General features: G+C 39.6%; 1 protein-coding gene, 1 non-coding gene and 1 pseudogene across 2 annotated transcripts in view; 1 reads left to right on the top strand and 2 right to left on the bottom strand.

Moving 5' to 3' along the window:
* Positions 1-27,719, bottom strand: part of LOC150092996 (photoreceptor-specific nuclear receptor-like) — a 119,739-nt gene that overhangs the window by 40,611 nt on the left and 51,409 nt on the right. Inside the window, exons 2-6 of the mRNA XM_090414125.1 lie at positions 21,675-22,041; positions 21,273-21,376; positions 20,575-20,787; positions 18,054-18,283; positions 2,597-2,843 (exon numbers count right to left, since the gene is read on the bottom strand). Of these exons, the coding sequence (XP_090270251.1) occupies positions 2,597-2,843; positions 18,054-18,283; positions 20,575-20,787; positions 21,273-21,376; positions 21,675-22,041 (1,161 nt within the window). The remainder of the gene's footprint in view (positions 1-2,596; positions 2,844-18,053; positions 18,284-20,574; positions 20,788-21,272; positions 21,377-21,674; positions 22,042-27,719) is intronic.
* Positions 11,174-11,294, bottom strand: LOC150092998 (U2 spliceosomal RNA; annotated as a pseudogene).
* On the top strand, positions 24,773-24,856 carry TRNAL-UAA (transfer RNA leucine (anticodon UAA)). The gene has a single exon. It is a non-coding gene; the product is annotated as a tRNA-Leu (tRNA).

The raw sequence follows: 27,719 nt of genomic DNA, 5'->3' as shown, positions 1-27,719 counted from the left end.
AAATCGGACTTTTTTTTGTTATTTTTCCATTAATCTTATTCTTCCGCAAATCTTAAATCTTCCAAGCAAATGCAGTGGGTATAAATACAGTCTACTTGTGATTTTTCGAGTTTATTTTCGTGCTCTGTTTCAGTAAGTGAATTTGATTTTAATTGCTCGTTAAAACAGCCCTTTGCGTTATACCAAGTAAAAAAACGTCAAGTTTTATCTTTTCAAGAAAAGCAAAGAATTTTGGAGTGCTATGATAAGCTGTCCAAAATGAGTCAGAGTAACTGTGGCTGGTACATTTAAAAAATTTCCCAACCACTCTTGTGTAAGATCTTAAAAAAAAATAGACCAAACATTGAAACTTCAGCTCTTACTAATGGGAACATGGATCGGAAGAGAGCCCGATTTGGTAAGGATACTCAAGTTCAATCGACATTAAAAATTTCGTTTAGTTTAACTAATGCGTGGATTAAGACCGAGTGGCCAAAAATGATTGCTGAATATTCTCCCGAGGATGTTTACAATGCAGACGAAACAGGACTCTATTTTCGTGCAATGCCTGAGCATACTTATTTGTTTACAAATGAAGGTACTAAAGAATTTAAATCTTCAAAAAAGCGAGTGACAGTTCTTTCTTGTGCTAATATGAAAGGTGAGCTCCTAGTGATTGGAAAAAGTAAAAATCCTCTTTGTTTTAAAGGTGTCAAAAGTTTGCCTGTTGACTGCTGTTCAAGTGCAAATGCTTGGATGACTGATGACATTTTCAACAATTGGTTAGTTAAGTGGGATCCTAAATTAAAGCGAAAAAGTGTCTTGTTAGTAGACAACTCCACTGCACACACACTTCTTACTTTGATGTTCTTACTTTGATTCAACCACGTGACCAAGTCATCACACGAGCTTTTCAAGCTTATTATCGCAGGAAAGTTCGTGCGAGAATTATAGCTGAACTTGATTATACAAAAGACCAATCTGATGCAAGTGCAAAACAGATTTCCCTTCTTGATGCATTGCATTTGGTAGTAATGTCATGGAAGCAAGTCTCAGAAAAGACTATTGAAAACGGCTTTGAAAAAGATGGATTTTTTAAAACAAACTCTGATTCTCCTTCCTCCAGAGAATACGAAAATCGTAGAAAGGAAATTTTTGATAAACCCCCAGACGATATGTCAAAAGAAGAATTTGAAACTTGGTTGGATATTGATAACAACGCTGAAGTGGTCACTACAGTGACAGTGTCGGAAATGTGTCAAGCTGCTTCCGACGAGAACTTTAAACTAACAGAAAAAAGTGAACCTAATACAAGAATAGAAGAACATATATTTTTGGAGCTCCTCCAACCAATGTTAATATATTGGTTGGAGGAGCATTATATATCCAATAATGGTAATAATAATAATTTTTATCTATTTATTTCGTATGGGGTTCCCCTTTCCTCATTTACGACAGACAACACAGTTTTTAAAATAAATTTAATGCTGTGCTTATTAAAAATTTGTTCATAACAATAAATTCAAATAAATGATGCAATTTTTTTGCATTCTTTGCTTAATGTTATCAACCGATTATTGTTATCGAAAAGCGACTGTCCCAAAGTGATCACAATAAACAGCGTCCACTATATATATATATATATACAGAAAAGTTGACACAATTTCAGAGACTATTCGCAGAAAGGAATAATTTGAACATAATTTTCCCGTGAAAGCAATTTTTTTTTATTAAAAAGTGCTTCTATTCAAAGCATCTCTTCCTGAACATCTCTTCCTGAACATCTTTTTCTGAACATCTCTTCCTGAACATCTCTTCCTGAACATCTTTTTCTGAACATCTCTTCCTGAACATCTCTTTCTGAACATCTCTTCCTGAACATCTTTTTCTGAACATCTCTTCCTGAACATCTCTTTCTGAACATCTCTTCCTGAACATCTCTTTCTGAACATCTCTTTCTCCGAAATTCAATTATCCAAACGTATTTGGTTAATTACTTTAAGTATTTGGAATTGTAATTCAGATGAGTTCTGATATTAAGAAAAAAAAAAGCTGAGATATTTTTTTTTTAATAAGACTTTTTCTACGAAATATATTTAAATAAGAGAAAAATTAAATATGTTTTCAAATAATTATTCAATTAATAGATTATTTTCATTTTTATTTCTCTTAGATTCCAGATCTGAACCCTTTGGTCAAGCAACTGGTTCGAAATATATTTTACGAGTGTGTTAAAAAAAAAAAAAAAAAGACTTTTAACAGCACTTAATGCAGTTTAATAAAACACGTGAATTAAATGATCGAAGGCAGTCCACCCCCCCCCCTCACACACCCTAAGAAAAAAAAAAATATTATTGTGATTTCGATGTGTCCGTACACATTTTTTCGGCTGAAGAATTGCGTATGGGAGGGGGGGGGAGAAGTAAACATTGTTGTATAGTTCAATGGATTACATGAGTAATCCCATCTTTCTTGAATCTGTAATCCTGTTTCGATTACAGATTAAAATAAAAACAAAATGAAATTTAAACAAAAACATGATCTTCCAAACACATCATAGTCTAAATGGATTAAAATAGAAGCACATGCAATCAAGCCACGCGCCTTTGCTACTCACCCGCTTTGAAGAGGACGATGGCCTTCATGCAGGCGAACTCCGCTGGGTCTACTCCAATAGTCTTGAATCGAGCTAGCGTCTCTTGGAGCATGCGCACATCCCTCAACGTGACCGACGCTTTGCCATTGGGCAGTCCGACATTCATGTGTTCCGTGGGTGTGAAGAGAGGGCTGGACTCCAAGGGCATGCACCACTGGATGGCACACAGCAGGAACAATTCGGCCCACGCTTCCTCCAACAGGATAACCTACAGACAACAAAGGCCATTGAGCTCATGGTAAAGTGGTCAAAGGTGAAATATTTATTCTGAATGAAGTCGTAAACGACAAAGATCATGTTTGAATGAGAAACAATGAATATTTATTGTCTATTTCATTACCATTCGCAAAACAATGAATATTTCTTTGTCACGTGTTAGTGAAATAAAATTGTAGTTTTCATTTTTACACATAAAAAAAAACAAAAATTTAAATAATAAACAATCTCTATTGTTTATTGTTGAACTTTTAACAATTAAATTGATTGCGCAGGATTTTTTAACAATGAAAATTGTTACAAAAACCTAATTACTTTTCAACAACGAAATTGATGGACGTTGATATGGATTGGATTCCCTGTTATACGTGGATTTTGTAGCTATGAAATGCATTATGTGATTGGTTTTACCGTTTCGGTCTTGCTGTGCGAATCTAAAACACCCTTCTGACACTAAGAACTTTAATTAAATTTAGCATTCGAAGTCTTTGCTAAAATTTTAATGTTCAACTGAATTTCGGTTTAAATAGAAGTTATTTTTAGTGGCAAAATTAATTAGCGGCGATAGAAATTGTTACAAAATTGAAAAAATAAATTTGAGTTCAATTGTCGTAATAATGAATGACACGTTGTGTGTGTGTGTGTGTGTGTGTGTGTGTGTGTGTGTGTGTGTGTGTGTGTGTGTGTGTGTGTGTGTGTGTGTGTGTGTGTGTGTGTGTGTGTGTAGGAAGATTATATGATATAGAATTATATTTGAATATATACGAAAATATACATACAGAAGCGGTGGAGTTTTTTCTTCCCAAAAACTCCGGTTTTCATCTTGCAAACGGACAGACTGGCAAGAAAAGACATGCAGTAGATATAGACTGTGTAGAGAAAATTAATAGCCCTATTACCACCTTCCCCGCTTATTGGAATATTGATAGGCTTGAAAAAAGTGTTTGTTTAGTCTCTTTACAGCAAAGTTTTCGAAATACGTAAAAACCATATTAAAAAAAAAAAATGTAACATTTCTTACATAAAGGGTGAAGCAAAAAGCTTTTCATACTCCCCGCTATCTGATAGGGAAACAGTGAGTGGAAAATTTTATGAGCCAATAGCTCGCCCTGAGCGATCTTGAAGATTAAACATCAGAATTGGAGTTTAAGATGGCTTTTGGTCTTTTATGTTTGAAGTAATCTGTTACGTCGTAGTTTGCTGTTAGTTGAACCAATTTGTTGGGGTGTACAGGTGCTTTTGAAAGGAACTTTGTTGCTACAGTCTGCAAGAAAGTGTAAATATAGGGCACATCTGTGTCTCGATGAAGTTGCACATTTCTCATGAACCACGGAGCGTTTAGGATCATTCGCAGACATTTATTTTGCACTCGTTGTAACTTGAGAATATTAGTACCAGCGGTGTGGCTCCAAGCCGGAGAAGCATAAGTGAGTATAGGACGAACCATCAGTTTGTAGATAAGCAGTTTGATTCTGGTGTTTAGTCTACTGTTCCTGTTGATTAGAGAATAGAGTTGAGCAATGGCTTTTGATGCCTTTACACAGAGAGCCTTGATATGGCAGCTGAAAGATAGCCTTCTGTCCAGTAGTACATCAAGGTATTTGACTTCTGTTTGGCACGGGATTTTTGTGTTAAACAGGAAGATGTTCCCTTTAGGAAGCATCGATCTTCTGGTGAATAGCATGGCTATGCTCTTCTGGAAATGTGGCTGTAAAAATCTGGCTAGTATTGCTGTATCTTCTGCGTAGAGGGCCATGATAGATAACAATGGATTGTGCGGGATATCACATATGTATATGGAAAACAGAATCGGTGCTAGTAAGGATCCTTGTGGGACTCGAGCCAAGATACGTTTCTGTGCTGATACCGAACCGTTGATCTTGATTTGCATACGCCCTGTCAATTAGGTGAACCATTTCCAATGGTATTCCAGTTGAGATCAGTTTATACAGTAATCCAAAATGCCAAATTTTATCAAATGCACTGGTTATGTCAAGGAAAACAGCCATAGTGCATTGATGCCAATTGTAACCAATGGAGATATATTCGACTAGTCTATGTATCTGTTGGGTGCTACTATGGAATTGACGAAATCCAAACTGCTTTTTAGGAAGAATATTTGACTTGTGTACGGAGGCTTGGAGTCTGGTAAGAATAACTTTCTCTGCAATTTTACCCAAATTTGAGATGAGGCTGATTGGCCTATAAGATAGGTCCTGATGGTGTAGATCAGCAGCTACTGCTTCTGTGGATACGTCTTCAGATACTCTTCCGAGCACCACCTTCAGATTTTTTCTCTGAACCAATTGAGAAGCTGTGATACTGAATGCATTCATTTCTCTGGCATTCATTTCTCCTGTGAGTTCGGTAGTCCATCACTGTGGTGGGCTGAATCTTGATGCCGTCAGTGGCATTTTTTGCGTAGTTATAAGAGATCCGTAGATTAGATATGGTAGCCCTTAGAGACATCCATCTTTTTTTTTTTTTCGCGCAGTATAACTGGAGGTAAATTTTCTCTAGTGGAGGCAGAGGAGTCCGAAAAGGGACCGTCTTCTTCCATTCCATCCTATTTTGGTGGTCAGGAGGCCATGGTTCTGCGCGCGCGGACCTCCGTGAATTCTGAGGGGGCGGAGATCACCAAGTCCCGCCTCTCATCTGCTGGAGCATTGTCGTCGTCATCCCCCGACATAGAGTAAAAATTAAGTTCAAATTTTTTGAGAATATTTTTCAGTATATTTATGGCTAGTCCTCTGTCCAGTGACTCTACCAGGGCGTCAGCGTCAACCCCCACTCATACTGAGAAAACGAGGTGCAAAATCACTGTTTAAGATCGTGGGTCCATGAGTCCGTGTAGATGTCCCGTAGACTCAATCAGTGGTCTACCCGCAAAGAGAATCCCACAGCCACAAAACACTGCCAGCAAAACCAAGCGTTTGGAAAAACGCGCGTCCACCGCTGGTCCTCATAGCGAGTGGGGCCTACACGGCCATCAGACCTCGTGCATTTTTCATGCAGAGGGGGAGACAGTAGGTTTCAGACTGTGTTAATTCCAGTGCAATGTGTTTCCCAAAAACCCTTATATAAAATTCAATCAGGTGCAGCCTAAAATAACACGTCCGATCACAACAAAAGTCAATAGCGAATCTCAATCATTTCCTCAGAATGTCTCCCCTCTCTGAAGAACTGACATTTGACATTAATGGCTTTAGGGGTAAAGCAAGATGCTTTTTCATATTCCCCGCTATCTGTTACGGCTACAGTAAGGATAAAATTTTATGAGCAGTTTGCTCGCCCTGAATGGACATGAAGATTATGCGTCGCTACAGGAAGTTAAAATAGCTTTTGGTCTTTTATGTTTGAAGATATCCGTTGCCTCGTAGGCTACAGCTTGCTGAACGAGATCGTTGGGGGTGTATGGATGTTTTTAGGAAAAAATTTGTTGCTGAAGATTGTAGGAAAGAGAAGAAATAAGGAATATTTGTATCTCGATGAAGTTGATTGTTTCTTATGAACCATGGGAGCGTTTAGAATCATTCGCAGGCACTTGTTTTGTACACGTTACAGTTTGAGAATGTTAGTGTTGGAGGTATGGCTCCAGGATGGAGAAGCATAGGTGACTATGAGACGAATCGTCAGCTGGCATAAGAGCAATTTGATTCTGATGTTTAGCTTGCTGTTCCTCTTAATTAGGGGGTGGATCTGGGCGATGGCTTTAGATGCCTTTACACACGTAGTCTTGATGTGCTGGTTAAAAGTAATTTTTTTTGTCGAGCACGACACCAAGGTATTTTGTTTCTGTCTGCCAGGGAATTTTAGTATTGAATAGTAAGACGTCTCCTGCAGGAGATATCGATCTTTTCGTGAAGAGAATGGCTGAGTTTTTTTGGGGATTCACTTGTAGTCTCCAATTGGAGAACTATTTCTCTAACTTTAGAAGGTTTTCTTCAAGCTTTTTAGTAATGAGTTGTAGCCGGAGAGATCTGGCTAATAATGCTGTATCATCCTCATATAGGGCCATGATGGATGACATTGGGTTGCGCGGAATGTCTGACATCTATACAGAGAATAGCAACGGAGCCAGCAGGGATCCTTCAGGTACTCCGGCCAAGATATGGCGCTGGGATGAGGTAGTACCATTGATTTTGACTTTCATGCATCTATTCTGTAGATATGATCTAACTAGGTGTATCATTTTCAGTGAGATACCGGCTGAGATAAGTTTATGCTGCAATCCGAATTGCCATATTTTGTCAAATGCTTTGGATAGACCAAGAAAAACAGCTCCCCTTGTATTGACTCCCGTTGTAGCTGGTGGTAATATATTCAACTATTCTGAGCATTTGCTGGGTAGTACTATGGTGTTGCCGAAACCGAATTGCTATTTAGGAAGGATGTTTTGTTCATTTACTGAAGCTTGAAGTCGTGAGAGGATGACCTTCTCTGCAATCTTACCCAAGTTGGAGATGAGGCTGATAGGATGATAATTGCAAGGCAGGTGCGGGTCTTTGCCTGGCTTATAAATTGGGATTATTTCCAGGTGGAAACAGAATGATGGACTCTCTGACGCCTGAGATGACATTTAAATCAAATGCAGTAGAGTTTTTAAGGGTGGGTTGTAAGCTGAGTAGATTTTCACTCTGCCAGCCGAGTTAGTGAATACTTCCACGCTTGTGACCTCAAGGTTAGTGGTTGGAGGGTTGTTTACAGAATGGTGTTTGATATAATTTTTAATGAAGATTGGCGGTGCCATCGCCTCTATAGTTTAACCTGTCGGTTCTGTATAAGAGATAACCCCTTATTTTAGGGCTATCCGAGGGTCTTAGATGTGTCTCGCTTATTAGAATAACATCTGGTTGATATCTATGGGTAAAATCTTGGAGCTCCAAAATTTTGTTTCTGAGGCCATTTGAGTTCCACGCAACGATCTGAAGAGAGGTTGGAATTAGTTTGTTTCTATTCATCTACGAGTGCTGTGAGGATGGCCTGTGTTTCGCGTATGAATCTTTTAGTGGAGATTGCTGAAGGGTTTGATAGGCTGAAGTCTTGTAGCATGTTTGCTAGAGAGAGGCCGTAATGAAAGCTGTCAGGTTTGTTGGCTGATTCTGTTCTGGTGTTGACTTGTTTGTACGGGCCACATCAGCATAACTTTTTGTTTGTCTTTGGCAACCTCTATCTTTGAAGGCCTTCGACTGTGGCCGCCGAGCCTTCGGCTGTGGTTCAGGGGCCTCTGGTATTCTTGTGTTAGAGGAGGACTGTTTAGCTGTTTCCAACCGTCTGTTCTTCGAGTGCTGAGTACATCCTTTATAATTGGCAGGGTGAGGGCCACCGCAGTTGGCACATCTATCCGAGGTGGTTTTGGCTTTGTGATATTGGGTGGGTGGCTATCCCCACATTTCAAACATTTAAACTCAGCTTTACACGGTTTCTGGGCGTGGCCAAACTTTTGGCGCCTGTGGCATCGCCCAGAAGATGCCCTTTTCCGGAGTGCCTCTGGTGTGATGATGGTGAGCCTGCAGATTGATTGTAAGTTGTAAATATTTTTGTAAATGTGATAGATCTCTACACGGACTAAAGGCATGGGAGTCTTGTCAGATCTTAAGATCAGCAGCTATCTCTTCTGGATCAATGTTTTCACAGACGCCACGGAGGACCACTTTTAAATTTTTTTCCGAACTGAGTGAGAAGGTATGGTACCGAACTGAACACCTCTGACGTCCATTTCCTTTGTTAATTTTCTGTAATCTGTTACCGCGGCGGGTTGTATCTTTGTACCCTGATCCACATTTTGGTCTTTGTGTAATCAATTTGTAAAGTGGACATTGTAGATCTTAGAACTGACCATCTGTGTTTTTCTCTTAGTATGATCGGAGGCAACTTTTCTTTGGGAGAAGCAGTGGAGTCCGAAACTGGACCATCTTGTTCCATTTCTTTATCTTTGGATGGTTCTACTGTTCGTTAAAGATACTAAGTAATTTTATAAACTTGGTTTTAATCCTTTTTCCCAAGTAAGCAAACAGACAAGTCAAGTTTGTTCCTGAACATAGTTCAGGTCTGAAGCAACTCGTAGTAAAGGTGGAGTAACCTCTGATCACTTTCCCTTAGTATCTCCCTTAATGCAAAACGCATCACCTTGCGGAGATGCTATGCATTAAAGGAAAGGGCCACTACCCAGACCGGTTTCGACCTTTATTGAGGTCTCGTCAGTGGAAGCCAGACCCAGAGATGCGAAGGTTTTAACGTATAGTATACCCAAGGTAAAAAAAAGGTTCTACTGTTGTTTTGCTCTTCTTGAGTGCGCGGACCTCTTCAAAATCTGAGGGAGTAGAGATCACTGATTCCGACTGTTCCTCCATTTTAGCGGCGTCATCGCCTGTGACGCTCGCGAGAGGAAACGTATCATAAAGTTCCACCTATCCCAGCCAGTTGTTATTAAGCAGCTCGCCTAATCTGATGAATTCACGATATACTTCTTCAAATATCGTCTCATTTATTTGTTTTTCCTTGTCTATCGAAAGTGTCAGAAGCTGAGAAAAAAAAAAAAAACTGCTTACCGTTCAGTTGTAGCCTGGCCGGCACTTCGGAAAAACTCCACTTTTTTTTTTAATTTTGGATAAAAGCATTGGCATAAAATGTCGAGATCTTCAAAACTCACCTGCAACAAGTATCACTAATAAAAATAAAAAAATAATTTGTGAGTTCAACAAATCTTCATCATCAGCGGTGCAGCTCACAGGGAGCTGCACCGCATCGATGTAAGCCTTCGCCGCTCGGGTTCTCAGCTCCACCCCCCCTCCTCTGTGAGCTGAAAGGAAGGGTAAGATTGGATTCTCCCTACTTCCGTTTGTTGTGGGCTATTAAGATTTGATCGGCCACCTTGCTTCCCCCGGTTCAAGTCTAGCATATGGAGATGAAGGCCATCTCCACCTCCTCTTCTATATCCAGAGCTCCCTGTACCTCTTCTGGATTGATTTCTCTTATATCCTCTATGAAGAGGTCGCCCCATTTGGCACTAACGACCTTGGAACCGTGTTTGCCTGTGAGGAGGAGTACAGGTTCACCCATTCTCTCCATTGCTTGTTTGAATTTGACTGGGACTTCGGGGATGTCTTTTATTAGAAATTTTAGAGTTTCCCCTGCTTTTGCTTGGGGGATTTCTTGGTGGGTGGGCTCCGAAGCTTTGGTTGTTTTGGGCTTAGTTAATTCCTCTTCCTGTGGGCTTAATAGCCGTTTGGAGGTGTTGGTGTTTGCCTCCATCTTCTCTAATTCATCTTCTTCTTCCTTATCAATATCTATTTCAGCATTGGTAGCTTCTCTTTCTTCTGCCGGAGTTACCAGGATAGTTTCGACATTGGCTGTTTCTTCTATTGGGATTTTATCGCTCATGTCTGCACTTATGGCCGCTTTTTTTCCCTTACGGAATTTTTTGGTTGTTTTGGACATGGCGGTATGACTTGCTGATGCAACAGGAGTGGCCTCAAGAGGTGGAAAAGCTTCATGTGCTGTGTCCTTTCTGTGGAGTTGCTAACGTGATAGCACCTCCCATCCTCTCTGCAAGGGTTCTGGATGGGCTGGTATCTATTTTGTGGTCTATGGCACCACATTTCACGCAAGCTGCTTCACATATTTCCTGGGAATGGCCTGCTTTGAGGCAATTCTTGCACCTCAGTCGAGGGCAGTCCGCCCCAAGATGAGTGACGACACCACACCTGAAGCATTGTCTCTTTACGCCAGGGTATTTTATATTTACCCTAGCGGATCCAATGACGACGAAGTTTGGAACGGCTGTTTTCATCTCGAGCGAGATGTTTACTTCGCCCGACTTCCATTGTGGGTTGTCTACATCGTTTAAGACTTGTATGTTGTGTACAACACCCCATTTCCCGAACACTTCGTGGATGACTTTTTCGTCACTTTCTATATATTCTAAGGGGAATCTGGGGATTTTAAGCATTTTTTAATAATGCTCCCCACCATGAATGGAACAATTTCCTTTCCATTATATTGAAATTGAAAGCCTTCGAGTAGTTTGTCTCCAGTCTCGGCGCTCCTTACTACAACTTGGTATCTACCACCACCAAAGAGAGTAAAACCAAAAATCTGGTCCGCACCGACGCTGTCAATGAGGGCTTTAGCCAAAAGTCGGAGTCGTAGATCGGCTTTAGTGTCAATGCCGAGGGTCCGGGTTCGTGGCAAAACATTGGCCATAGCTCGTGAGGGGGGGGGGACTACACTATTCCCGCCACTACCGAGTGGTTTGGTATTGCCCCAGTCAGGTGTTTGCTCTATCTGTCGCTGGTCCGTTAATAATATCACGAAAGCCCGGCGGAATCCGCAATCGATATTATTAACTTCTCAGAACAGATACTACAGTCTCACTTAGCTTGGTAAACTTTGTAAGAACCGATACTACACTTTGATCTTAGTCAAAAGACCAAGAAACTATTTACAATAATAATTTGTGAGTTCAACAAATCTTCATCATCGGCCTGTAGAGTAAGATAGGCTGAGAGTCAGCAGATAGTAGGAGAGGAAATAAAGATAGAGTGCATAGTGGTAGAGTAGGTGAAAGAGGCCTCAGTTGACCTGTTTTAGCTGTTTGCCCCCAAGGGGCGTTCCTAAAACGGTCGTTGATTTTTCACTTTACAAAAAAAGGAAAAATCCTAAAAAGGAAACATGTAACAAAACAAACAAAAAAAAAAGTACACAGAAAAGCAAAAATTGGAAGTTAAACTTAGAGGTGGAGGAAGGATCTGGCCCGAGTGATGCAGCTCACAAGGAACTGCACCGCCTCAATGTAAGCCGTCGCCGCTCGGGTTCTCAGGTCCTCCCCCACCTGTGATAGCTGAAACCGGTGAAGCTGTGTACAGAAACCCCACAAGGTGGTTACTGTGTCTTTCTTTTGTTGTGGGCAGTTATTATTCTTTTGTCCACCTCGCTTCCCTTGGCCATGTCTAGTTTGCAGAGAGCTATGAAGAACGCCGAAGCTGCCTCCTCGTCTAAATCCTGGGCTACCACTACCTGCTCAGGGGTGACTTTGCTGATGTCATCAACGAAAATGTCACCCCATTTTGCGCTGACGATGTTCTCCTGTGAGGAGGAGTTCAGGTTCTCCTATTTTTTTCATCGCTTCTTTGAATTTTTCCGCCATCCCTGGGATACCTCTGATGAGATGGCTGAGAGTCTCCCCTGCTTTCGCGTGAGGGACTTCTGAGTGGGCGGTCTCGGATACTTTTGCTGTTTTGGGCGTTACCAACTCTTCTTCCTGTGGGCTTAATGGCCGTTTGGAGGTGTTGGTGTTCACCTCCATCTTTCCTTCTTCCCTATCTATATCTGTATTAGTATCTATATTGGTATTGATGGTTTCAATAACGACTGTTTCTTCTTGTTGGATTTTACTACTTGTGGAAGTTTTTTCCCCCTTACGGTTTTTCTTAGACGTGGAGGTATGGTTTTCTGTTATATCAGGAGCAGCCTCGAAAGGAGGAGAAGCTTTCTGTGCTGGGTCATTTCCATTGCTTGGTGGAGTTGCTGGCGTGATTGCACCACCCATCCTCTCTGCAAGGGTTCTGGATGGGCATGTGTCCACTATGTGGTCAATAACCCCACATTTCAGGCGAGCTGACTCACAGTTTTCTTGGTTGTGGCCTGCTTTGAGGCAGTTTTTACATTTCACTCTAGGACAGTCCGCCCCAAGGTGAGTAAAGGCACCACATCTAAAACATTGTTTTTTTACACCAGGGTAGTTTATCATTACTCTGGCGGATCCAATAATAATGAAGTTGGGAAGGGGTGTTTTCATCTCCAGGGAGATGTGGACTTCACCCGATTTCCATTTGGGGTTTTCTGCGTCATTTAGGACTTCCACCTTGTGTACAACGCCCCATTTCCCGAATATTTCGTGGATGATCTTTACATCGGTTTCAATATATTCTAAAGGGAATCTGGGGATTCTAAGTAGTTCGGTAATGCTCCCTACCAAAAATGGAACTATTGTTTTTCCATTACACTCGAATCCTGCAAGTAGTTTGTCTCTTGTTTGTTCACTCCTTACTACTACTTGGAAGCGGCCACCACCAAAGGGAGTAAAACCAAAAATCTGCTCAGCGCCGACGCTTTCGATGAGGGCTTTGGCCAAACATCGAGGTCGTAAGTCAGCTTCAACTTCGATTCCAAGGGTCCGCGTACGCGGCAAAGCTATGGCTGGTGAGGGGGGGGGGGCTAAGCTATTCCCACCATCGAGTGTGTTATTCTTGCCCCAGTCCGGGGTTTATTCTGTATCTGCTGCTGTAGTTTATTATCAAGTGCCTCTATGAGACACTTTGTCGATAATAACTGAGCTAACATATACTATACTACAATTTGCGCTTAGCTAAACAATTTGCTTAGCTAAACCTAGGAGAAAAGTTCACAAAAATGAACGCTAACCATACTACAGAAATGATCCTGTGAAGTATGATCTTTACGAAGGAACGATCAGCAGAATTTTTCCAAATCTCCTCTGTACTTATATCCTTATAAGGACTGGCTTAAAGGGGCGAAGCAAAAATGCTTTACATCTTCCCCGTTATGTGTAGAGGACAGTGTAGGGATAAGGTGTTATTGAGCTATTAAAGCTCTGATCATGGCAGGAGGGTAACAGCAATAGCCGAGCCTCAGTTTGAACTTCATTGGCTACAGCATTGCCATCCATTACCCTCCAAGGGTAATCTTCTTCTACCGATCTCCTCTGTACTAGTCCTTATAAGGACTGGCTTAAAGGGGCGGAGCAAGAATGCTTTTCATATTCCCCGTTATCTGTAGAGGACAGTGTAGGAATAAGGTGTTATTGAGCTATTAAGGCTCTGATCATGGCTGGAGGGTAAAAGCAATAGTCGAGCCTCAGTAAGAGCTTCATTAGCTACAGCATTGCCATCCATTACCCTCCAAGGGTATTGGATTGAATGAATCAATCACCGCATCTCACGGTCGATTGATACTACACCTCACTCTCCTCTGTACTACACAACAACAACGTTACTGGCTTGCTGGGTGAAGCATAAAATGCTTTGTATTTTCCCCTTTATCTGTGTGGAGAAGCTTGATGGGGGAGGTTGTGAGACTTATGCTCGCATTTTGTGAACTATGGAGTTAGCTCTGTTCTGCTGAAAGCAGGATTGCCTTAGGTCTTTTGTGTTTTTGATAGTCATGTTCACTATAACTGGAAGCTTGTCTGATTAGTGGATTGGGATGAAAATGTGCCTTGCTGAAGAACTTTTCCGCATGGTCATGAAGGAGAGAACGGATGTCAAGGGTTCCGGTTTCTCTGTGGATCTGCGTGTTTCTGACAAACCATGGGGCATCTAAGATCATCCGCAGGCATCCACTGTGCTTATCCTTATAAGGACTGGCTTAAAGGGGCGAAGCAAGAATGCTTTTCATATTCCCCGTTATCTGTAGCGGACAGTGTAGGGATAAGGTGCTATTGAGCTATTAAAGCTCTGATCATGGCAGGAGGGTAACAGCAATAGCCGAACCTCAGTTAGAACTTCATTGGCTATAGCATTGCCATCCATTACCCTCCAAGAGTATTGGATTGAATGAATCAATCACCGCATCTCACGGTCGATTGATCTCCTCCACTGTGCTATCTAGTGATTAAAATAATTAAATTATTATGATCTAAAAGTATAAAAGGTTTGTTTCTTTTTATGTCAGAATCTTAGTAAATATTTCAATAATTAAATTATTCTGTAAAAATTAAAAGTAAAATATTAGTTGGAGTATTATTCCTAAGATAAAGAAGAAACATTTTGTAAATAAACTGTTAATAAGTAAAGTCCTGGCTAACTGTCAGAGCGAGGTGGGGGGAGGATTTATGTGAATAATTTGTTGGATAAATGGGAGAGAAAAAGTTATGTTATAGTGAGTTGCTAAATTATATGATTATATATTATTTTTTCCCCTTTCTTTTAGATTCAAAACGCAAACATTGAGGTCCCCCCCCCCCCCCCATAAAGAAAACCTTGCTTCAGCAAGCTTTTCTTTATGTGCTGATAATAAAGTGTCCACCAGGCGATTCTAATTTGTTTATACAATTTACTTCGAAAGATATCTTAGGTAACTGAAACAAAATTGATAATTCATCTAATAAAATATATGCACGAGAAGGGAAATATATCGATAAGTAGAAAGGTTATCCCAAGATGAAAATATAATCCATTATAAAGTGATTAGGGTTAGCTTCTCAATCTATTTAAAAAATGTCTGTTTACATTGCTACCAGGTTAAGCACTTTTAAACAGTTTTTCAAGAACAATTTTCTCTTTTTATCTTAAGAACAATACTGCAACTTATATTTTACTTAAAATATTTATATAATTATTTAATTATTTTAATATTTCCTATTATATTAACATAAAGCATGATAAACCTTTTGTACTTTTAGATCATAATCCTTTAATTATTTCAATCAGTTAAAATTAAGTGGAATTACTGTATATAATGAAACAGCTTCCCTTTATTGGAAGTCCTCTCCATTGAGCTCTTCTGAGAAGATGGCAATTTCTTTGAACACGTGTTTAAGCGTAGCTAAAATTAAAGCAATCTATTATCTATTAAATCACCTATCTTTATTGATTGGGAATTTTACTCTCAGTAACTTGGATTAATTTCATATGTTTGACAATTTTTGTTTCAGCAAAGCATTTCATTTCAATGGGTTATGGATTCAAATGCTTTATTGTCGTCGGTAAAAGTGATCTATAGAGTTTTGTTGTCTTCTTTCTGTTTTTCAATAATAACTACTGATCTTGGATGGATTCATTAATATTAGCAGTATAATTAAAAACAGATAGCGATTCTTCTAGTCCAAAATTTAACAGTTCCGCGCATATATTCGTCTGTATTCTTGAGTAACAGGGGCCTGTGGTGACGCAAGCAAGTAATTTAGAGTTAGAGTACAGTTTCTTATACATAAAAAGATTCTTCTGTCATTTTTATGATTTCTCAGTTGTCGTGGGTTCTCCTTTTTTCGTTGTTTAGTTAGTTGATCCATCTTTTACCATTAGTCACCCTTTTTTTTTTGCCATTTTGCCTTTCTCGTCTTTTCTGATCTCTCTCTTTTTTTACGAGTTTGTTGAGATGTTCAGTATTTTCGGGTTTTTTTTTTACTAGTCACTCTGTACTTTTGATCAATAATTCTCATTTCCTTAGGAAACAATGGAGAAGTCATATTTATCTATACGAGTTTCCAAAAGATGTCTCATCTTATTATTAAATTACTTATTATTAAATTAAAATAAATAAATATTAAATTATTTGCTTACACTTGGATAAAGGATTAAACTAAATTCATTATAGTCTAACCAAGTAGAAAAAAACTTCCAAAAAGTCTATCTGTCTGTTTTCTCAGATCTATTCTTCTGCAGTTCCTTGTTGAGATTAGTTTTGTATGCATTAATACCGTTCTGAATTATATTTGGATAACATTTTTTTCTTAACCATTTATTTCAGTTCTTGTTAAGGCAAGGTTCTATGGAGCATCTAACTAGTCTATGACCTGTATTAAAATTACATTTCTTATTATCTCGGTCTTCCTGAGAGGTTTTGCATTTTAAACTAGTATTGATCAGCTGATTGCTTTCATTTATTGCAGTATTTGCCATGTTGTAGGAAGTCATCAGCTTTACTATCCTTACGGGAACTTGTTGGTGCATAGACTTGGATTATGGTCATTGTTATACTCTCCGATGTTTTCATTTTCTGAATGTCTGTGTGTTCAGAGTACCCCCCTCCCCTTAAGTTCTGTTATGTTTGGCCTCGGAGTATCTAATCCATACCATGGATTCTTGATTTCCCCATTACGAGTAAATAAGTTTCCAATCTTTAAGTCCGTTATCTACTTGGAGTTTCTTCGTATCTTTTGTAGTCAACCCTTGACGCGGAAGTTCTCACATTAAGGCTTAATATAAATGTTTTTGAAGATCTTTTCCTGGCAATTTTAGATAATCGCAGTTTCAAACCGCTGTAGAGTATTTTCCATGACCATCCTCTGGTTAAGCCGCTCGTGTGACCTTTGTTATCATACGTAAAAAGGTCCAGACGATATGAGAGATGCTTCTCTCATACCACCAAAAAAGATATGCTAAATAAATGTTATCTCATAAACAAAAAACAAACAAAAAAATTTATTATGTCTAAAATAGACACCATTTTTCAAAAAATGAAAACACTGATCTATCGTGTCGCGTTATCGGTAGTTGCATTGCAGCTTGTACTAAGCACCAAACACAAATGCAGTTGATATGCAGATGTACTCCTGACATTCTTAGGGACGTGTGTATAAAGGCAAACGGAGGCCTGCCGCCATTTATTGCATGTTTGAATGGAATCCAGAGAGGACCTCAGTGACTTTGAAAGGGGGTGCGATTGTTGGGGCCACGCTGACAGGTGCATCTGTGACCAGAACAGCTGAAATTGCACATGACGGTTGAGGAACAGTCTCTAAGGTTATGTCAGAATGGCAATCGCCAGGACAAACATCATCAGCGAAACATAATAGTGGAGGGAATTGCTTACTGTAAGACAGGGACGTTCGTACATTAGTGCGCTGTACGACGAAAAATAAGGGGGCTACTGTTGGGCAATTGTGTAAAAAATTCAACACCAGTCGTGAGAAATCCATTTCGACAAAAACTCTGCGCTGGGAACTACACAGAGTAGGATATGACGGTGGGGTTGCATTAGCCTTTGATCACTCCCGTCCAACAGTTCAAAGATTACAGGCAATGAATCATACAACAGTGGATGAATGTGATAGGGTCCGATCAATCCACGTTCACACTTTTTGCTGCAAAAGGGCGAATATGTATGTGACGTAAGCCAAAGGACGCTTACCAGCCAGAGTGCTTGTTTCCAACTATGAAAGGTGTTGGTGGTTCAGTAATGGTGTGGGGGCGTTCTCATGGCAGGGTTTGGGTTCCACTTGTTGTATTGGAAGGCAATCATAAGTGATCATCTTCATCCCAAGTTGACACACTTTTCTCCTTCGCAGCCATGAGCAAATGAAAACAGCCAAGTTTTCATTTGCTACAAACAAAATTATTATTTTTTTTAAATAATGAAAAGAAAGGCGGGAGTATATCGCTATATACTATTGCAAAAGTTAGGGAGAGGTTAAGACACACACACACACACACACACACACACACGATCAGATCATTACCTGGTCACGAAAGGGTAGGTTGGCGAACGAAGGAAGATTTTTGGCCCACTTGACTGCCATGAAGAGCAACCTGGCCGATGTTTCGTAGATGGTTTCCTGGCCTGGCGGATGACAGGAATAAATCGGGACCTCGTTGTAGGCGGGAGCACTTGGACCTACAGCGCTGATCGAGATGCCTTGATGACGCTCGCCATCCTCTCGCGATAGGTCAGCGGTTCGTTCGTCGTGATCTAGAGAAAGAAAGCTCTTATTGTAGGAGGTGAGTAAACTGCAGACAAATTCTACTGCTAAAACAGAAGAGACTGCGACATTGACTACCTATATTTAGTACGCGCAGAGAACCAAGGAAACAAATCAATGTTGCTAAGTGAAGGCCTAACTTCGGGAGGATCCTAAAATCCTTTCTTTGCAGTTCGTATTCGTCTTTCTTGAGTCAACGCTTCTTATTGGCAGAGGATAATTAATTTCAGGAAACAGAAGAGCTCTCTATCGGCTGGCTGCCTGATAATAAAACGAAGAAGTAAAAACAGGGAGTTATCCTCCGTACATCATTTCGATGACGGTAAAAGGTGAAGGAGTGTTTTTCCGTCGCAAATCTATTCACAACTATCTTAAAAGTACTCTCTCTCTCTCTCTCTCTCTGTTTTCTTCTTTCATATTTCATCATTAATAGTTTATATTTTAACCTGACCACCTACTTAAAATAATAAAATTATTTTATTATAAAATAATATAAAACTTTATAAATATAAAATATTATACATAATATAAAATAAAATACTTAAAGGGTTTAAAATAATATTTTATTAGGTTTCAAAATAATAAAAGGATAATAAAAGATTATCCTTTTACCCTCTAGTAAGGGAAATTCAAACTAAAACATCACTTTCGTATATCTTCCGGGTCGTTCTATGCAGCCGTACATAAATGTTCTGTCAAGGAGATGCACATCTCTACTAGCGTTGACTGTTCCAGCCTGGGTTGGACGAATTGAGTATCCGCTTTCCAACCAGCAGGCTGGGGGGGGGGGGGGTTTCCGAATCCCCGCTTGGATATAGATGTTTATGATGGTCTTTAAATGAGAAGTGAACTTCATTAGTGTAAAACCATCATCCCACTTATCTGGAGGCCTGAAGTGGAAAAATTTCATGTTCGGTCTCTAGAGCAAGTGTTTCTGGACTATGTAAAAAATAAAGAAAAATTCATACAAAAATCCTTAGCCCATACACGATACTGATATATTAAAAATTTACATAATAATAATAATTAATAAAACCTTTCATTAGTGAGAGTCACATAAATAAAGTTCCCGGATGTTGAATAAGCATACCAGATAAGAACTACTACCACAGCGCAACAACGAGAAGATTGAGGAAGTTACAAACTGACTAATGATGATCGCTAGAGAAAGACATTTTTAAATGAATAGATGGCGTGAATATTTGCCAGTTAAATAGGAAGAATTTGTTACGGACTTCGGGCAGGTGACTCTTCCTTTCGATGAAGTCCGAAAACTGTTTGATAACACATCACGAAGTTATCATGGCTATAAATTATGCTACCTTTAATTTATTCCAATGGATTTCAAGCAAAAGAAAACGATGTTTCATGGAAAGCCAGACATGGTAGATAAATATGACGTTCTCGTCAAAGGAGAATTGCAAACGATGACGTCACTGAATGGAAAAATACTCAAGTAAATGCATCGCGATGGTTAGGATAGCTGAGAGAATTATTAATTCATCTAAAAAAAACAGATCATAAAGTTAATTGACTAAAACACGGTAATGCTAAAATCTGACTGGTGAAAATGGCGTCAAACGGTAGCTATTCACGAAACAATGACGCTCAAAGGCTAATTGTTAAAATAACAACGCTAAAAGATAACTGGATTGAAATGCGGTGATTTCAAAGTATTGTTGAAATTGATTAACGAAGTATTAATTCCACCAAACGACAACAACAATGAAGGCTAAAGAACAAACCATAACAACAATGAAGCCTAAATACACAAAGAACGACAACAGTGAATGAAATACACAAATGACAACAATGGCAAAGCCTAAATACATCAAGGACAATAATGTTAAAGGCTAATGAATAAAAGGCAATGATCCAGATGGAAAATGAATAAGAACCACGGAGACAAAGGCTAGTCATACACATATGACTAATTAGACGTACAAAGGCTAATTAAACAAAAGAATAATGACCAAAAGCGAACAAAAATACAAATTGACAACAGCATCAAAGGCTAATTGTCAAAGAGATGGTGTCCAGTGGGACTAGAGGACAACAATATAAAAAAAAAGGCAAAAAATTGAATCCAAGTAATTTTCCGCGCTATCGGCATTTATTAAATTTATGTTTTAAATATTAATAAATGCCGATAACTCAAAATTACTTCACCAATCAGCTTACTCGACTTTTCAATTTACTTGTCGCTTCATGACATTCTTTTTCAATGACAGAGAAATAAAAAAAATAAAAAAAAAAGCCGTTTCTTATTCGCCATACTTACATTCTTTGGCGTCTTCTCTTTCCAGCTTGGCTCTTGTGCTGTCGGCGGTGATCAAATTTGGCAGGACTCGATGAATTGGGAGCGGAGGCGGGAACACCCCTACAGCAACTGTCGCGGCAACTCCGTCTCGAATCAGACGCTCGCTGTCTAACTCCGACAGGGTCTCCGGCCGGATCGTGGCGGTGTTTCGAGGTTGTCTCTCATTCTGTACCGCTGTACTCATACAGGGTCCGGGAAGGGGAAGAATTAATGACAGAATAAGGCAAGATAGTGACTACATTTGTATAATATTAAGAGTTTTTTATATAAATAAATAAAGAAATAAAAAATGGATTTAGTTATTGGAATTATTAAATGCGTTCAGTGAGGAAAAAAAAAAAATCACCATCTCCGTTTATATATTAATATACCGCACTTGTGCTGCCACCTAGTGATAATCTAATAAGTTATGGGCATATATAACACGTGATCCTAAATAGGTCTGCAATTTGGTTTCGCGTAAGCACGCGCGCGCGCATGCATGATGGTACAATGTTAAGAATGATTTGACAATTTCGTATGTATACAAGAACAGCTACACTTTTGATGTTTTCTGAGTGTGCATACCGATAAGAAAAATAAATAAACAGCTTATTTATTTGGCAATTGCGTTGCATTTTCATAAAATGATCTTTGTTCAGTATGTATTTAGTACTTACCATCTTTGTTCATTCCCATCTGCAGACATTTCTTTAACCTACATGCCTGACACTGATTTCTGTGTGCCTTATCCACGACGCAATTTCCGGTTCCGGCTTGACACCTAGGTAACCAAAGAAATGAACAGAAATTGCACATTGTAAATGCATCAGAACTGGAAACCAAGGTATTTACAAATAAAAAAAAATAGCATTTTTTTTTTATAAATAGTCATCAATATCATTGGACAGAAGGACGTATTTTATCCGCTTTAATTTGTATTTATTTTCTCTGTTGATGCTCCAACAGTAGATTAATATAATAATGAAAATTTCAATCATTCCTTATACTGATGAGCGCTAATATCAACGAAACGAACTAAACGTGGGGAAGCTATAATTCAACGCAGTTTTCTCACCTACCTGTATATAAGCTTTCGTCTAACGCTACGTTTGAAGAATCCGCTGCATCCATTGCACGCCAAGATGCCGTAATGTTTGCCACTGGAAGTGTCCCCACACACGACACAAGTGAGACCTGGAGAAGTTCGTTTGGCCGGCGGACCGACCATTGCACTGTCGGCCATCGAGTGGTGCAGATGAGCGGTAGACACGGACATGGGCGAGTGGATCATCTGAGATGGAGGAGGACCAGGAAGCGTCTGAGACTGATGGAATCCGTGCACCGACACCGTCGGACATGAATTCGGAGATTCCGGCCCGTTGAGGTCTGGAGAAACGGAACTTGTTCCCCCGATGGTGCTTGGAGTGCGAGAGTGGGAAGTGTCCCCTAAAGTGGAAAAAAAAAAGAATATATATATGTCTACTTGTATATGATATATATGCGACTTCTGCATTACTTCAACCTTGGTATCTCTCCCGGGTCTGGCTCTCACTGAAGAGACCTCAATAAAGGTCGAAACCGGTCTGGGTAGTGGCCCTTCCCATTATGTACTGCATTATACACGCCTGAAAGGGGGTGTGCTTTGCATTATGGGATACATACTAAGGCAAGTGGTACGAAGTCATCAGCCTCTATATGCAAGTAGCTCAGACGTGAATATATTTCACGCGAAAAACTTTGTTTTGCTTACTTAGGAAAGGCATTAAAACCAAGTATAAAATTTCTTGGTATCTTTAACGTATTTTACACCGAAGATAAAAAAACTTTCCACAGACATTGATATTCTTTCCGTTTCTTCGTTTATTCAGTTTTTTCTATCCTTGTTGTATTTTATTTAGCTCTCTTTCTTTAACACGCATAGAGTTTATTACATTCTCTCTCTCTCTCCTGTTTAGTTCACTCATTTTCTTTCTTTTTTTTTTTTTTGGTTGCTCTTTCTTTCTGTATCTTCTCGTTTTAGTGGAGTCAAAGACAGAGACGATGTAATCATCTTAGTTTTTGCCTTAATTTTATTTTTGTATTTCTTTCTATTTCTTTCACTATCTCTCTTTCTTGCATTTCTTATCCTCTTTCTCTTTCATTCTCTCCCTATGATTTCATGTTATCATTCTCTATCTATCTATTTTTGTGTTTATTCTCTGTTCCATTGTCTTTTCTTTCATTCTCTCTCTCTCCTTCTGTTCTCTTTCATTGTCATTTTTTTTTCTCGCTCATTCTTTCCCTATCTGTCTATCTCACCGTCTTTGCTTTCATTCTCTCTCTTTCTATCGTTCTATTTTCTTTCGTTGCCACTTTTTCTCTCATTCACTCTTTCTCTCTCTCTTTTTCTTTATTCTTTCGGTATCTTGTTTTATTCTTTCTATCTCTTCATTTCCCCCTTCCATCTCTCTCTCTCTCCCCCACACCTTCTCTCCATTCTATTCCATTTTATTGTGTCCATCGGAGGTGATTTGAAGCGCGGACAAAAGAGGACACATTCGCCGACCTGGTCGATCATCATTTGCGGTGTTTTCTAAAGATGATCCTCCCAGACGTGCTCGTTGTGCTGTGCCGTAGCTTCCTAAACGCGGGGGGATTGTTCCGTGTCAAAATGTCACGCAAGCGCTTCGCCTAACGGCCGCAGTCCACCCAAAAGCATTTCAGAAAAACAGACGATTTTCGCTAAGCTCGGCCACGAAAATTGAATGCGTTGATGTGTGCGAGCGTTCCGATTGTGGTGTACGGGAGAAATCCTCTCCGCTTACAGCTCCGCGACCCACTGCTGCCTGGTGATTTAGGGGGGATTTAGTGCCTGTTTGAAGCGGCGACGGAATATCCGCTTAATCGAATGTCGTCCGACCTCCGCTTTGGAAGGGATGCACCTCATGACCTGAATAGAGTGATCGCCTGTCAAGTGGCGAACAATCTTATGAAACGATATAGCGAGTGGTCAGTGGATGATTTTCATGCGCTCGTTACTTGCAGTGGGGGGGGGTGTTCACGTGATTTCTCGAACGTAAGTCTGGGCTTTCCACGGAAAAATGAAGAGAAGAGATAAGTCCGGGGATCAGGCCGGATGCAATCGCATTGCTCGGAATATACTCTCGATATCCTCGTCCTTATACGCACCAGATCTGTTAGACATCTGGTTGCGAGGTTACTAAGCCTAAATATATTATTACCCTTCCGACTTTCTTAGAAGTGCGATCAGCAAAGTCGCACGAAGGTGATTTCGAAGGTCACACTCGGGTTTATGACGCTCTGTGTGTGTGTGTGTGTGTGTGTGTGTGTGTGTGTGTGTGTGTGTGTGTGTGTGTGTGTGTGTGTGTGTGTCTCCTCTCCTTCGTCAGCACAAACAGGAGGAGTCTAAATCTTTGCCAGAACATTTTGCGCAATCGGACTGACATCAGCTCAATCAAGTGAATTCTGAACATTTGGATGTATACTCGTTACAAGACATTTGAGTCGGTAGAAAAAAAAAAAAAAAACTAATTAACCGTGAACACGCAAGAAAGAAACGCCCATTTAGATTAAGCTTCCATGAGATACACGCAAGTAACGTAATGCACTAAAACAAGCAAAATTTGATGTAATAACAACCAACCATTGACCTTTTTGGGAAACTGTGGATGGTACTTGCAGCTATCTTAATTGTAGGTGGTCGTCATGTTGTCCTTAGCAGTTCCACCACCACAAATACGCGTCCGTCTTATGTTTTATTCGAATAATCTTTAGTTCTGTAAGAATATTGTTATCATCTATACAGACGCATGGGAGGGGGGAGATCTCCTTGGGTCTGGTGAACTCATATGCAATGCATCGGTTATACTCCGTAGAACAGGTTCTTAAACTTTCTGAGACTGAGGACCCCACATAAAAATATTTATATTTCATGGAACCCTCTATGAAAAACTTTCATAAAAATTATTATAATTATTAACTATTACTAGCAAAAGCTTTTAATCAAGTAAACATTTGATTCGAAAATATATCACAAATAATAATAAAATAACATAACTATTCTAGAGATAAGTCAGTTGAATAAAAAAAATAAGAATAAATAATAATTAACGATCATTTTCTGTACGCTTTTGATTTCATGCCTGCTTTCTTAAAAATTAAAAGATTTTATAAATGTGTCAGAATGGCCGAGTGGTCTAAGGCGCCAGACTTAAGATCTGGTCCTCTTATGAGGGCGTGGGTTCGAACCCCACTTCTGACAAGTTTTTTTTTTCCTTTTTATTTTCTTTCACTTATTGTATTTTACATGGTTTTTTTAAATAGACATAGCAATTTTAACAAGTGAATTTGTTTAAAAAAATTTTTTTTTTGTTCAATTTCACATTTATATGAAATTTTACAAAACTCGATATTTAATTGGACGAATGTGACGTCATACTTCCATGAACTACTGTACTGTAAACGACGTAGTCATTTTTGATTGGGTATCTTGTTATCACTAGTTTGTTTGTTATCATAATAGATATGAGTAGAAGGGATAAGAAGAACCCCGAGAAGGGATGAATTCTTACCTCCACGTGGGGAATCAAAAATCACAAATTATTTTAAGAGAATTACGTTTAAAAGAGACGAAATAAGCAACCAGTTCAGGAATTGGCAAAGCCAAGTATGCAGAGCCCTCTAGCGGTACTTTACGAAACTAACATAAAAACACTAAAACATTACATTAAGCTAATATACATATATGACGTTAAAGTATTTGAAAATCAAAATACATTTCAGCTTACTTGGTTTATAATACGCTACTATTCCATTATTTAGAACAACAAAGCGGATTTCTTTGTAGATAGCAAACGTAACTTTCCATGTAAATAGCAGGAAGTCAAAAATTTAAATTATCAAAATTAGTAAACGCACTCCACAGTCCCTAAATAGTGAAATTCCTTTTATAGAAAGGAAGAGACGACAAAGGCTTTTCTTTCTAACCAATCCCAACCCGTAAAAGGTTTTGTTTCGGTACTGTGTAACATCGGAATAAACACTTTGTTCGCGACGATCGGTAATAGAACAGAAACATGCCAACAATTCATCGGGATGTTGTTAATAATGTCATCAAGGAGTTTGGGGCTAATTATTCCCACGTGACAACAATAAGGTGGGCCTTTATTGTCGTAAGTAGTGGCGCAGCTGGTCGCAGCCATAAAATGTGAATTTAATTTTCAACGCAAACAATCCAGTATAGGAAAACGAAAAAGTGTGCCCACTTTACGTCTCTTTCTAGGGGTAGAGGGGGGGGGGGAGTGTGATGGGGGAGGAGGGGGTAAGGAGGGTGTCCTTGCTTTCCAATGTTCTCAATAGAATTTTGATTAAGATTAACCCGTTTACCTGAGATGGGTGGGTGAATATGTGCACATAGATAGAGAGAGAGAGAGATAGTACTTTTGTTCTCTCTCTCTCTCTACAATGAGTATTTCAGCCGACGCTGGAAAAATGTGAAATCTAATTCGTGCAATTCTCAAGTTCCGTCTGCAAAGTCAAAGAACGAAATCCAATGAAAGCTGCTTTAAGTGCTTTGGCGAATTAAGTCGTATTTGTATAAAAGGACACGTATCGAGACGCGGGGTATTGAAAGTGCCACGCGAAAGATGCAAATGAGAATGTGGTTGCCCCCGTTCTAGGTCGTGATTCTCTTTAATTCGAAGTACTTAGGGGCAAGCGCTAACCTAATTGAATTGATTGACTGAAACTTTGCTGTAGCGGAGATTACCAGTGATGAAATCAGCACCCCCCCTTTTTCGGTCCCTCCCCCTCACTCCGCATCTCCTCATGTTTCCCTTCTACTTGCCCCCTTAACACTGTCCCCGTGCACTTTTCCGACGACACAAAATGCCCGCCCGCAGCCTAACCGTTAACGTAATTAATTTTCGATTGTTATGGAGGCCCTTCGGCAAGGCGTACGCCTTCTCTCCTATTCAATAACGCTTTGGCCCACGGGTCGGCGCGCATTTGTGAAAGATTTTTATTGACTTCCCGTAGAAATCAGATTCGAAACAACGGTATCAATCTTTATCGTCTGAACCGAGTCGGATTTTTTTTTTTTTTTTTTTTTTTTAACGTGGGATCATATCAAGCTCGTAGTGGAGGATGGAGATACTATGGTGATGTCGTGAGAGAGGGTATGACACTAGGGAGAGAAAGTCCCTTTAGCTCCGGGTCTTTTTCATTTACTCTTCGATTTAAATACCCGTGACTGTGAGAAAGGCCTTCATAAGTTCGGGAACTTGGGCAGTTCTATCAACTCAAAAAAAAATAAAATAAATAAAATGCTTCAAGTAACACCACAAGTACATAATTATTACTATCAACAAGGATTTTGATCTGATAGATTCTGTCATAGCACATGCAAACGTCCCCTGTTGGCTTGCATATTATTAGGCTCACGGGCGAATGCTGGTCTTGAAATTCACGCTTGCTCTTATCATCATTCAGGGAGTGAGAGGTGTGATTGAAGTCTGATTAGCGAAATAATGAATTACTGACCATTTAAAACTATATATTTAGAAATTTATGTACGTTTAATCATACAAATACAATATTTATTTCACAAATGATATTTATCTTTTTCAATTTAGCTACTTGAATACAAATTCTACCCTGCGGTTCTTCTTTATGAACTGGTCAATAACATCGTCATAAAAAGTTGGTTGTAACGTAATATTCCCAAGCAACACGCACACTTGTAAACGGCTGGCTAGAGCTACTTTGCGTATGGCCCGTGTTTAAGCAACAGGGTGAGATGACATGAAATCAGTGCTGAAGCGAGGACCTGGATGCTCCCACAACCGAGCAAGCCAAGGTAGAGCTTGACTAGCGTCGGCCTTCGATACACAACGCAAAGCTCAATTATTGCCACGCAAGCTTAAGACGTCTTCTGTCTACAAAAATAAAAGCCTAAACGGAATGCTTATAAATGCATGCATTTATTAACAAATAAATATTACTTCTTTCTCAATTAATGAGCTTGCGCAACAAGCATGGCAAGCATGGAGAATTCGCCCCTGATTAGGCTTAACTTCGTAACGAGTGGAATTCATATTTCGTTATGTGGTGATAGACTTGTACAC

Source organism: Typopeltis vanoorti, chromosome 24 (genome assembly GCF_054136105.1).
Source record: "Typopeltis vanoorti isolate ZY-2024b chromosome 24, IOZ_Tvanoo_1.0, whole genome shotgun sequence".
In the NCBI taxonomy this organism is placed as follows: Eukaryota; Metazoa; Arthropoda; class Arachnida; order Uropygi; family Thelyphonidae; genus Typopeltis; species Typopeltis vanoorti.
The sequence above is the reverse complement of the archived record's forward strand: the minus strand, read 5'-3'. Positions and strand labels throughout refer to the sequence as shown.